This window comes from Nothoprocta perdicaria, unplaced genomic scaffold (assembly GCF_003342845.1).
Source record: "Nothoprocta perdicaria isolate Ctin4 unplaced genomic scaffold, notPer1 scaffold_31, whole genome shotgun sequence".
Classification (NCBI taxonomy): Eukaryota; Metazoa; Chordata; class Aves; order Tinamiformes; family Tinamidae; genus Nothoprocta; species Nothoprocta perdicaria.
In genome coordinates this window covers 2,647,393-2,660,614 of record NW_020455544.1, presented here as the reverse complement: position 1 = coordinate 2,660,614, position 13,222 = coordinate 2,647,393, and the positions used below count along the sequence as shown (strand labels likewise).

The 13,222-nt window shown below is 43.2% G+C and overlaps 1 protein-coding gene across 2 annotated transcripts; it reads left to right on the top strand.

The window, feature by feature from the left end:
- Positions 1 to 227: 227 nt before the first annotated feature.
- Positions 228 to 12,555, top strand: ZNF330 (zinc finger protein 330). 2 transcript variants are annotated; one of them, XM_026042652.1, is made up of 10 exons: positions 228 to 261; positions 2,758 to 2,887; positions 3,155 to 3,174; positions 3,289 to 3,359; positions 5,353 to 5,432; positions 6,556 to 6,682; positions 7,410 to 7,514; positions 9,942 to 9,988; positions 11,076 to 11,193; positions 11,840 to 12,555. In XM_026042652.1, the coding sequence occupies exons 2-10, from the start codon at positions 2,768 to 2,770 to the stop codon at positions 12,112 to 12,114; spliced, it is 963 nt and encodes a 320-aa protein (XP_025898437.1). In that variant the 5' UTR covers positions 228 to 261; positions 2,758 to 2,767; the 3' UTR covers positions 12,115 to 12,555. The 2 variants fall into 2 exon arrangements, with proteins under 2 accessions (XP_025898437.1, XP_025898438.1); XM_026042653.1 differs by lacking the exon at positions 228 to 261 and adding an exon at positions 526 to 546 and having other exon boundaries at positions 11,840 to 12,262.
- The last annotated feature ends 667 nt before the right edge of the window (positions 12,556 to 13,222 follow it).

The window sequence follows — 13,222 nt, the reverse complement described above, 5'->3', positions numbered from 1 at the left end:
GCCAGAAAGCTCCAAGGTCTTGTGTGACGGTAAAAGATCACGCTTTCCCCTGGGGTTGTTCATATCGTTCATACTAGCCATGTGCCACGGCAGCGGCTGGCAATAACTACAGCCCCAGCCCACACGCCCGGGAACCGCCGCGCAGGCCCCGCCCCAACGGCCCTAACGGCCGCCCYRRCGGCCGCCCCGGAACCTGCCGCCGCGGCGGGCGCGCGCGGGGCCGGGCGCCGCTTCCGCCTTCCGCGCGGCCGCTGGAGGCAGGTGGGCGCGCGCGGCGGCGGCGGGCGGCGAGCGCGAGCGCGCGCGCGGGGGCAGCGGCCCCGGCCCCGGCCCGGGCCTGGCGCTGCGTTGCGGGGCCGGGCAGCGGGCTGCGCCTCGGGCCTCGACAAAACGCGGAGGCTGCCGCGGCGCCGGGCGCTCGCGCGGCGCCTCCCGGCTGCAGGTGTGGGCGAAGCAGCGCCCTGTGCGTGTGTCCGCGCCGCGGGGACGCGTCGCTTTGGGTCRCAGCCGGGGTCCTGCAGGAGAGAAGGGCTCCGAGCAGGAACCGTACGTGTCTCGTTCTGCGCTCGGCAGCAGCGTCGCGATGCCCGCACACGTTGCGGGGTCGTTGCTCTGTGGCTCCCAGCTGCTGTAACGCGGGCAGGCGGGAACACCGCACACGTACTGAAAACCCTGCTGCGGGCCTGATAACGGCTGCACTGCAGGATCCGGGTTTGAGAGGGAGTGAGGGTCAATAAAGTTTTACTGTCATCATTTCTGCGCTCATACCACTGTCCAGACCTGTTCAGGAAATCAGAAAACATCCCATTCCCTGCGGATTTGCCATTCGGGGCAAAGACAACAGACATCAGAAGTGGAACATCACAGGGAAAGAGGGACAGAATATGGGTCTGATGGGTGCTGTCGTTTGTTGCATATTTGAATGCCTGTAGTGGTTGGACAGCTTTGTTAAAAGAGCCTAACACTACATTTCTGTTTTGTTGCTCAGTGCAGCTTTCTAAAAACTGCCACTTTAGACATTTCTCATAATTTGTGTCCTCAGTAGTCACTGAGAGAGAATGGTTTTTGTCAAAACAGATTGCCATTTCAGCACCATGCCTTATGAAGTAATGCAAAGAAGTCAAGGTATAAATACTAGCCATTAGATTCTGTTGTTAAATCAGCATTGAAGCAGTTTGAAAATTAGTCTGCAGCCTCCTGTTGGGCTCCCAGAGTCAAAATGTCACACGCTAGAATAATGATAGTTGCCAGCAGGCCTCTAAGCAATACAATTTTGACTGCAAATGTGACACTAATGCAATTTAAACATGGTGTGAAATGCTACAGGGCKAACAAACTGATTTATGTGCGCTATCAAAAACAAATTTTAATATTTGGTCAAGACGATATATTTCTGTGTTTGGGGAAGTTAGGATTGTGGGGTTTGTTTTATAAGAGCTTTAAAAAAATGATGGTGATTTTTCTTCCAAATTTATGACACTGCAGTTAGTATAYGTTGGTGCTGTTGTTCTGCAGAGATACCAGCATGCACACCCATGGAAATGCTTGGCATTAGGGAAGGGAATAAGGTGGCCTGTTGGAAGGTGGAGGCACCGGTGCTGCTGCTTACCACACACCCCAGGAACATCCCGAGTCCTGCTGGTATCAGGACAATTTCGCTTGGGCAAAGTTGCCCTTTCGCCCAGGCCCTTCCTTGCCAAGCCCCAAAGCTGAAGTGTTCCTCTGCGAGGGGCAGCATGGAGATTGAGGGACTGAGATGGCGGTCAGCTCTGCCCTTAGTGGCAGGGCATGAAATTACGTTCCTGGGGTTTTGGAAGGCAAAGGTGGAGCAAGGAGCACTTCTAAGTGTACTTGTGACTGGGAGCTGGGAATTGTGGATTAGCTGCAATTGCAATGTGGAGTGGGGCAATGTGCTACACACGCCAGGTTTGCAGTACATAAGGACTTTCTAAAATGCCTTTGTTGAAGACGGTCTGTAACATCAGACCACAGCTTTAGTCCTTCGTCTGACCATTTCATGAAGCCAGGGGAATACCTGTTTGCTGTAGCAGGGCACTGAGGGAAGAAGCTGAGCTCTTGTGAGCCCTGCCGCGTTCACTGCAGAGATGACAACAGAGCRCTGGGCTGATGGCCTGGCAGCCTCGCCACCAAACTGCATTACTTCTCCCCCAGAGCACTGAGACACACACGCTGAACCCGATGGATTAAATTAGTAAAACTCAGCTTGGGGAACAGTGGCCCTTCAAGAGCAGAGCGTGCTCTGTGCTTCACTGGTGCCAGCGATGAAGAGGCAGTGCTGGCATCCCCTCTGCCGGCAGAGCTCTGAAGTTGTGACAAGGGCATTTGTTTCCTAAGCCTTCCTGAGGTGTGGAATGTGCATTCTTGCAGTACCGCACGTCTCTGTTACCTGAGGAGTGCCTTTGCACTAACTGAATCAAGTTACTGCACAGCAGAGGAGCAAGGGGCCAAAGTGAGCTGAACGTTGTCCTAGGAAGTAGACAACAAGGCTAACTGGAAACAGAAGGCCCGTCACAAACAACCCTCCTAGCGTAACATTATTTTACAGGAAAACATTCCAGATATGGGAAAGCACAAACTGGAGGGCAGTGCAGTGTCAGAAAAGCAGATGAATGGAGTTGAAACATGTCAACAGGCAGGAACTCCAAATGCAGTTTTAGTGCTTGATGTATTGTGCGTTTCCCTGTGTTTACATATATGTTTTTGTGTGCATTCTTATGTACTTCTGTTTCCTTTCAGACAGTGCAAAATGCCTAAAAAGAAGACTGGTGCTCGAAAGAAGGCTGAGAATCGTCGTGAACGTGAGAAGCAGATAAGGGCTTCAAGAGCAAACATAGATTTAGCCAAACATCCTTGTAATGCCACAATGGTAAAGTAACCTAAAATATTTTATACTAAATGATTTTAAACGATGTAAAGCCCATGAAATGATACATTAGCTGTACTTTAAGGCCCTTAGAATGCTCTTCTTCCCGTCTTCTTCCTTTCTGTTAAAGGTTACATTAACATCAGAGGCATAATGCTTCAGTAAAAAGTTTGTTATCTAATCAGAGTTTAATTCAGAGACACTATGGAGTCTGTGTATTTTGTATGTTTTGCATGGAGTAATCATCAGTATTTTATTTCTCCTCTTTAGGAATGTGATAAGTGCCAAAGGTGAGTATTTTTTTTTACCCTTCTAAAGTCATTAGTGTAGTATTGATTGGTTTCAAGCACCTTATAGGTTACTTAATGCTCTATCTCGTGTTTTTTCCTCTTCCATGTGCCTAGGCGGCAGAAGAATAGAGCTTTCTGCTACTTTTGCAACTCAGTTCAGAAATTACCCATTTGTGCACAGTGTGGTAAGTGGAAATGATGAAGGAAAAACATGTTATGGGCACCCCCTTTGTGGTGTTCAATTTGCAGCCCTTGAACTCCCTCTAATGGCTGGAGTGGGTTCTCTCTTGCACCTGCTGGGAATCTCCTCCTTGGGAAGTGGCTCTTGCCTTACGGTGCAAACTAGTGCATATGCTGCTGACCCCAAAGGTTTCTGCTGGGTTTGTTTTCAGTGCTGTCTCCCTGCCTTCTAGGACTGAGAGCACTTAGCCTAGGAAATGGCCAGAGACAACCGTGCATGGGATTGCTCTGTCTGGCCKCAAAGTTAAAAAGGCTTTTAAGGCTTTTAAAACCAATCAACACTGCATTTCTGGGATGGTATTACTGATCACTTTAAAAATCAACAGTTCATTAAGCACCTTGCCTGGTTGTGTTATATAATGTGCTTTTCATGTCATTCACATGTGCTAAAGGGCTGATACTTTGAAGTAGTAGGACTGAGCTCTGAATCTGGCTGAAAAAGCCCTTTTAGTTTTTTTAAAAAAGGGCCAGCTTACAGGGAAGAGTAATAATCATTTCATACTCTGAGATGAGTATCGTCATTTTATTGCTTTGACACCTCCTTGCAGATCAGTTTATCATTACGCAATTTGGCTTTTCTGCCGCTTGACTCTCAGGGCTGCTGACATCTGCGGCTTCCATGGCCTTTGATGGGACCTGCAGCTGCTGAGTTTCTGTTAATAAGCAGTGGCAGCCTGTAAAGCTTGATCATTCATCAGTCTTCCTTATGTCATCATGCAGTGAACTGCTAAAACCACAGTGTCTAGTTGCCTGTACATTATGTATCTGAGCCTGACTCCAGCCTGTTGAATTCATCTTAATACGCAGCAGGTTTGGGGATGAAAAGCAGTCCTAACAACACACAAAATAAGTCAGGACAAAGGCTCAATATTTGAGAGCCCCCAGCACCAACAGCCTCTTTCTTCGAGGTGCTGAGGGCTGGCAGCAAGGCAGCCCCTTGCACTGCTCTAGACCCCACCAGCTCACCTTGCTTGCCTGGGAGCACCAGGGGCCTTCCTCACTCCTCCTGCCACTGCACACATCAAGCTGACACCAGATTCAGCTGCTACGGTGTACTGCTCTGGTTTAATTGCTTTTTTCAGAGTAGAGTTTGGTTTTGGCAGCTCAAGAATGGGTTTGCAGGGACCAACTCTTGCTGGTTCTTCCACCCAAGCAGTAACAAGGGGGTTTGTGTCAGGACAACTTAAGCTGTTGATATGACCCTASTGCAACAATCTGGGCTAGCTGAACAGATTATTTTGCTTATACAGCTGCATAYAGAGTAGAGATCTTTCTGGTAGAGCCACATCAGAAGCAAGAGGTAGGAGAAAATCATCACCCTAGGTGCTTACCTGGATCTGAAAGGCTTTGAAGTGCATTAGTGCATTCTATGGCTTTTTCTCACCCCAAGCACTGAAGATAATTTAGGCAAGAAAGTAAACCCTTACATAGGGTTTTTTTGTTGTTTGTTTTTTTTTAAAGAAGTATCCAGGTGGCTCTAAATAATTAAATCAAATTAAATCATTATGTGCATTTTTTTTAGAGTAGGCACAGCTGTATTTCTTCCAGAAGACCTCCGCCTTACAGCACATGATGGTTTTATATTGGGACTAGTGGCAGTAGTAAATACAGCTTTTCTGAATGTCATTGCTTGACTTTGACCTACATTATTTCGTACTGTGGTTTTATGTTTGAAATCTTGCCTCTGTGTGCAGTGTGCCTCAAAACATATAGTAAAATAACACATAGCCTCATCAGCATTTATGCAAGACATTCTGGCGAAAACAGACAATAGTTAACTTGATCTTTGATAATTAACTTGAATGGGTTGTTTGCATTATTTTTATCTTGGGYATACATTAAAAATATTTAGTCAAATCACTACTCTTATATAATTTGTTTGAATTATTTTCAAATTTAAGCAACCTTCTTCTGGTTGTCTTCTTACTTTTTAAACAGGAAAAACCAAATGCATGATGAAGTCTTCTGACTGTGTCATAAAACATGCTGGCGTGTACAGTACTGGACTAGCAATGGTGGTATGTATAGAGAGTTTTAGTATTTTTGCACTAAGATGTTTTCTTTGCAGATTTTTCTAAAGAAACAAAAACACCCAGGCCCCATAGAATAATGATTGCATGCATCAGGCCCGGGTTTTCCTCTATTCATACCATTACAAACTGGAACAGCACTGGAGCTTTCATGTCCTGCACCTAATTCCTGGTCTCCATTAAAATAYAGAATCATCCCATAGAACACAGTAGACTTGCTTTTCTCGCTGACCTTTCAGCATTGCCAGGAACAATCTGTTCCATGGTACTGGATAAGAATTTTATTTAAAACTAAATCACTTGGGCAGAGAGGGTGGTTGTTTCTGGCCTTTGGTTTTTTGACTCTTAAAAGGACAAGCTGGTTATTCAGCGCTGTTGAGCAACGTATGGAATGTCATAGCCTCTGCATTAAATGCTCCATGGATTAAACTTCCATCCACTTGGAAGTCAACACTTCTCAGTAACACAGCTGGCCCTTCCTGTCCCAAGTTCCTGAAATCCCTCCATGCCTTTAGCTGCAACACTGTTTTAATTAGCAGTTAATTTAGGTGTACCATTGTTATGCCATTTTCATGTGTATACACACAGGCACACAATAGTTTCTTACATATGGGATGAGGGAGTTTCTTACATATGGGATTCTTAAATGCTACCATTAGTACAATTGGTATGTACCTCTTACAGTTTAAGAATAAAACATGCAGATTATTTCTGCTGTAAGAATCTAGAGGTATTTGTTGTTTTTGTTTTTAACGTAATTTCATTTTTGCCAGTTAATTGTTGTCACTTACTAATCTCGTAGGTTTCAACTACAGGACACTAATTTCATGCCTATGATTTTAAATATGAAATGTAAAAACAACCAAAAAACAGGAAAAGGAGGAAAGTTCCTTTTGATTACATTTTATCCTGCACAAGGGAATACCAAAAAGAAAAGCTGAAGTGAGCCCTGAAGCAGCTTGGTTAGAATATAGATGTGTTTCATTCTCTCTTGCTCACCTGGAGTGAACCTACTGAGAGAATGAATACTTGAATACACTCAGGCTTATGGAAGACAACTGTCTCTATAGGTGTTGCAGAAGTTCTGAAATCTTTTCTTCTGTAATTGCAGGGTGCCATTTGTGATTTCTGTGAAGCCTGGGTGTGCCATGGGAGGAAGTGTCTCAGCACACATGCGTGTATCTGCCCCCTTACAGATGCAGAGTGCATTGAGTGTGAAAGAAGTGTCTGGGATCATGGTAGGTAGCTCTCATTTGACAAAAAATCTGAACTGTACTTGCCACCTCCCACCCCYATTTATCATATCTATGTCCTTAAYATCTTTCCTTTTCACTATACATTGTGTCAGGTTAGATGTTTTCCCCTATTTTGAAAATAGGCCCTATGCAAGGGGGAAAGTGAATGATGTGCCCGACAGCACCCTCTGCTCAGCTCTGGGATGTTTCTATCACTTAGAATATTAACTGTCCTGTCATCTGAGCACTTCACATAATTAAGCACCACATCAGGGAGCCAACATAATTTTCCACCATTCTCACTCCTTTCATCTGCACTACTATGGGTACTCAGATTCCTATTTGCTTGGCCAATGATACTGATCTCTATTTATGGAATTTCCTTAAAATATTTATTTCGGTGTACATCAGAGGTTAGAGGCTGGGAGGGGGGAAAGTGGTGGATGAGAGGATCTGATCCAGTTAAAAGATGCTCAGTGCTATACTTCAATTAAAAATGAATACAACTACCAGAAATGATACTTGCTTCAGACTTATGCCATCTTGGATTGCTAGGATATGTGGTATTTTTCAATGTAATAAGGGTGTCTAATTTAGGATTTTCTGTTGAAACATTTTGTAGCAGAAATAGTCTTTCGTTAAAGCTATGCAGAACTGCCCAAATTGTCTGTGGAGTAGAATTTGATGCCTTTGCCTGTTCCTGATTATTTTGCCTTGATAAATCTTGTAGGAGGCAGAATATTTGCCTGTTCTTTTTGCCACAATTTCCTCTGTGAAGATGATCAGTTTGAACATCAAGCCAGCTGCCAAGTTTTGGAAGCAGAGACATTTAAATGTAAGTTAGCCCCTCACAGTCCCTTTCTCCAGAGGGAAGCAGAGTCACATTTCCTCCTCTGTGCCCCAGGATGCTCTACAGTTCCCTCTCCAAACAGGCTGCTTTTACCATTGCTGGAGGAAAGGGCCTCCACTTGTCCCTGCTTGCCCAACACGCTGCTTGCTAGCACAGAGCTCGCGTCCCCGGCTGTCCTCTGTGCGGGATTGGACGTGCAGTCCTTCCCTGCCGAGTGTACAGAGCTCCCGTGGGAAGGAATCCAACGCTCTCCAAAGCAGCGTTGCTGGCAGTGGCCAGGACCAAAGCTAAGCAGCTGTTGCTGCCTTTTAGATTCACTAAAACTCTGCAGGCAGGMTGCAACTTTTCTGCTCTTCTCACCTCTGATAAGCTATTTCTGGATGCTCTTCCTCTTGGAAAACAGCTGCCTTTAGGGCTATGCCCGACTTTAGGGCTAAGCTTTCCCAGCTTGTTCTGGATGTAGAGGTGATGATGACCTGTACGTCAATAACTGCTGTCGATTTTGCACAAGCAGAGAGTCCCGAAGAAGGCCCTGACTCCTGAGGCAGGAACCAGCTGGTTTCCTAAGAAGACAKGCAGACGAGGTCTGCAAGGAAGTGACAGGAAGAGCACTTGTCCAATGCATAATCTCAGGGCGAGTTTTTTTTCTACTGATTTCAATGGATCACAGGCACTTACCAACTCAGTACATGTATCAAGCGGCAGTGCAAGCCACTGTTACTGAGCAAAGAGCAGTTAGCTCAAGGCTATGTCCTGTTCCACTTCAACTTTTAAGTGGACAAAAAATCTGAAACTGATACTTTTAAGACAGCAGAATTAGCCTGACTTGGCTTGTCCACTACCTATCTGTAGTTGAAAAAACTGCTGAAGAGAAATTTAAAAACAGCCTCCAGGAATAGGGAGTTTTAAAATAATGTATGGCAGAAATATTTCCTCCACATCCTTGGTTAATTAACATTTGGTTTATCTTAGGAGACAAGAGTTTCTCCCTTCTAAAACTTGTATAAATTCTATTATAACATTTTTAATCTTCATAGAAATTTGAGGTACTCTGTCATGTKTAAGACTATTTTATTCAGAACTGACTAATCTCTTGTCTTAATTGATTTCTCCCAATGCAGAACACTTGTGATCTTAATGTTATAATCTGTATCTTCAGATATCTCTCATCTTGGTTTTTCTCTCTCATTCTTTTTTTTTTTTCTGAGCCAACTGTTTTCTAAGCCTTGATTAGCTTCCCTTGATGTATTCTGCCAGAATGTCTTCATGTATAGCAATATTGAAGCAGCAACAGCTGTTCCACAGGAATGTTTTCTTCCCCTGATTGTTGGAAGCTTTTAATTCCCAGATGTGATGTCATATCCCGAATGAAGAAATTGCTTTCTGAGGGTTTTCACTACGTTCAACTTTTTTGGCTAARTGCAATCCTGGTAGAGGGTTTCTGTCAGCATGCGATAATGAGATTATAAAACCAGCACCATTATATAACACCGAGTTTAAATATGGTCAGAAGTTGTAGCCTACATCTAATTATAGCTGTGAAAAAGAGTTCTGTTACATTCCACCACTGAGAGAAGTTTTTAAAGCGCAAATTACTCCAGAAACATGCAAATATGCAATTAGCATTTCCAGTTCTATCTTTAAACATCTGACAGCTCCCTAGCTCCCATGTGGAGAACCCATGATATTTATTACTGCAGATCAAAAAGCTTGATTACCAGAGGGCAGGGCAAAGTGGAGAGGGTGAGAGCTTTGGAAAAGACTCACGACAGAATTACTGCCTTTCAAGGAGTCACTATCCACTCAGCTTCCTATCGCTATAAATTCCTGTGTGGTTGTTTTTTGTACTCCCTCTAGTGGAGAAAAGACATCAATTTGAAGCTGGATTTTAAGAGAGCACAGATTCTACTCTTCACAACTTACGTGCCACCCATAACTCTTCAATAGAGTTGAATAGAATTTCATATAAAGTTTTGTGCCATAAAGTACATTTTCTGAGGATGTGACAGAATATACAGAACAAAACTTCTCTGGGTTTGGCATTTGGAATTTCTGAGTGTTCTTGGAGTCCCTTTGAATGGGATGATAAATATACTGAAGACTGCCATGACTGCAAATTGTTTCCTCCTTTGGCATTGCTAGGGAAGCAGAAAGAGAGGAAGCCTCTTTATACCAAACTATTTTCCTAACTTATACTTTGTATGAAGTTAAATTATTGTCACGAGGCTTAGACTTTAAAAATCTAATAAAATTTAAGCAAACAATGATAAACTAACATTTCCAAAGTGCATGCCTCAAAAGTAATTCTGAAGTAAATACCTCAAAATACATTATATACTTCTGTAAGATGTGAAACATCACAACTGTACAGTTTTCAAATACTGAACTTTATACATGAATTTTCTCCGACAGGTGTTTCCTGTAACAGGCTGGGGCAGCATTCATGCCTGCGTTGTAAGGTAAAAAGCAAAGACAGTTGCAAGTAGTTGTAATTTTGGCCTTCTCTTTAGCAGCCCTGGTACCCAGCCTTGTCATGTCCATGTTATTCAGGAAATTTATACTTTCTGTCTTCGTTTCTGAAGCCTGTGGGCAGACTTACAGGAGATGAAAGGGCTGCTGTTTGTTTTTCCAGTGTTATGCATCCTCATTCAAGGTGAAGTGATCTTGACTTCGTTCAGCCTTCACATTAAATTGGGGCTGTACCATGTTTTGACCCCTTCAAAAAAAAAAAAATCCCTGCGTTTTGGACAGAATCCAAGGCTTCAGAATGTTTTCTGATCCAATGTAATTCAGAATTGAGACATTTTAATAAGTCAAAAACAAAAAAGCAAGTGATCATCTCACTAGAAAACACTGCAGTTTAGATGCAAGAAGTCTTCTCCCCACTTGACCCATTTTCACATATGCACAGACATATGTGTTTTTTTGTGTTAAAATTTTGATAATATTCAGAAATTTTGTATGAAATCATGTCTACCTGCCTCACCACCAGCATCCTTCACATTACTCCAGGCACTATTCACAGCCTGCTGTTATTCGTCTTCCTTCATTACCCACTTTTTAAATCTTCCATTTCTTCAGTTTCCACGACATTGATTTTATACTCCAAATTGCCCCTTTCTCCAGCTGCCCTTGGTGGTACTTTGGTGCTTTTTCAGCACATGAAATCTCCAGTTCTTACCTTCAGGTCAGTGCCTAATTATGCTCTGGCCTACATCTCTGATTGCTCTTGAGGCTTATCAGTGTAAACCAAAATTTCCCAGGCCCCTTGTGGCCAGCAATGAAACCCAGTGCTTGAATATGTTATTTCCTCTACCAGTTTATCAGCACCCTTGTGCAGCCTCTTCCCCAGGTAGCCATGAARCCATAGTCAACACAGAAGCAGTTGCTCTGTGCATAACAGAGACTCCAGTCCCCCTGCAGTTAGTGCTCATTAATTTTAATATCAACCAGAAAATCCTACTGCTGTTTTTTTTTCTAGCTTCTTGAAGAGTATTCTGCTGCGATGGAAATGTTTGGCCTTTTCATTCTCTTCTCACCCCACAGGCTTGCTTTTGTGATGATCACGTGCGAAGTAAGGTTTTTAAGCAGGAAAAGGGAAAAGAGCCTCCCTGCCCTAAATGTGGACATGAAACTCAGCAGACAAAGGATCTSAGCATGTCAAGTAAGACTGCTTCTCTGGCTAAAAAGCTAATTTCATAGGAGTGGCATCAAGCTGGCACCACTCATAGCTGCTTTGCTGCATGGGAATATTGAGTAAATTACTAATTTATTATTATTTATTCTTTCAATTGTTTTGCAAAGCTTTGCTGCATTTATTTGGGGAGAGTTTTTGTACTTCTAGAATTGAGTCTTTCTTAATCATTATCCGATGCTGACAAAGAAATTTTTGTTTAGGTTCAGATTTTAGTTACTAAGGAACTTCATGCAGTCACTATTTAAGCCTCTTTTTCAGTTGACAAGCAGCAGGCTAATGAATCTAGAAGTGGCATTTGACGATATCCGTACAATCCACCTATTAATCTCCCTTTAATAAGCTGGAATATATATGCTATATCTGCATAGCATGTCCAGTTATAGGGTTTTTTTGGGCAGAATAACAAAGGTATATTCTTAAGCAAAAAAGTCATGCTCAGGCAGCAGTTGTTTATACAAACATGGCTGTGTGGCGAGAGGGAAGGCAGCGGAAAGGTTCCAAGTCTGGAAACGTTGGGTTCAGGAGGARTCTGGCATTAGGTGGTATTGGTGGAAGGGCATGGCGATGTGAGATGCTGTGTGGAGCGAATTCAGCGCTCTTCCTCTCTCTGCAGCGCGCTCGCTCAAGTTTGGCCGCCAGACCGGCAGCGAAGAGGCAGATGGAGCCTCTGGTTAYGATGCCTACTGGAAGAGCCTCTCCACCAGCAAGGCTGGAGAGGCAGGAGACCGTGAGGATGAATACGAGGAGTATGAAGCAGAGGACGATGACGATGACAACGATGAAGGAGGGAAAGATTCTGATACAGAGACAACAGATGTATTCAGCAGTTTAAGTTTAGGAAGGACCTATGCTAGTGGGTATGCACATTATGAGGAACCTGAAGATTAAGCTTAATCTTCTGGGAAGCTAAAACATTTGGAAGGAGCTGAGTATATGCGTCATTTATGACTTGTGTATGTGCCAGTAGATTAGCTCTATTGGGTACCTGCAAATCAAGTTTGAGAATAGAGAGTTTGGGACTCGTGTAGTAATTCCAGGTGAGATGTACTGGGTACGAACAGAGTTGGAGGGTTAAAACCCAGAAATGGCTTTGTTCCCCTAAGCAACTCAAGTTTTGTTGTCCCCGAGTTACTGAGTATAATAGGTCAAACCTTCTTACCCTCCCCTTTCAGATCCCTCCCACAGTAATATAGGAGGGCAGGACAATTTGTTTCATTTGCTCATCAGAAATTAAGTTATTTTTATGGTAATTTTGTTAACTGAACTTCTAAAACTAATGTAGTGGTGGGTTGCTGACTTTATTTTTGTTGGTCTTCACAATAAATATCAACTGCATTCTCTCTTGAATTTTTGTAAATATTGGTTTCTCCTTAATAACTGGAAAGCACATTGTCATACACAATGTGAAAGTCTTCATTAGAATAGCTTCTTTGTTTATATAGATGAGGCAGATCAATATAGTTTTCCATGTACTTGAACATGACATTTCCAGCATCATTTTTTAGTATTACATATTAATTACTGGGGCTATATACACATATACCAGTGCACCCTTGGCACATCAGTGTTATTATTGCAATAACAATTGCAACTTTAATACTGCAACAATTCCAATGTTAATTTTGCAACAGTATTGCAATTAATTATCCTTTTGCCACTGAATTCTATCAGTTTCTCTTCATAGCCAAAAAGCAAAGTGGTCTCTTCTGTGCCTAGCCTTCAGCTCCTCTCCTTACACATAATACCAGGAAACCAAAAATTCTGCAAGAAACCAGCCCTATGTGTGAACATGCAAGAAGAGGAACCAAAGGTGGGCTGGGTTCAAACATCACCCTGCACAAACACATGGGTACATGACAAGTTACAAGCAGGCGTAGGCTGACAGAATGGCATTTCCAGAAGTACTTGATACTGATTTCCAAAATCAACATCTATTAATTACTAATCCACAAATAGAGTTGGTAGCATTTAGCTCTCTCCTGCAGGGAAATATTGA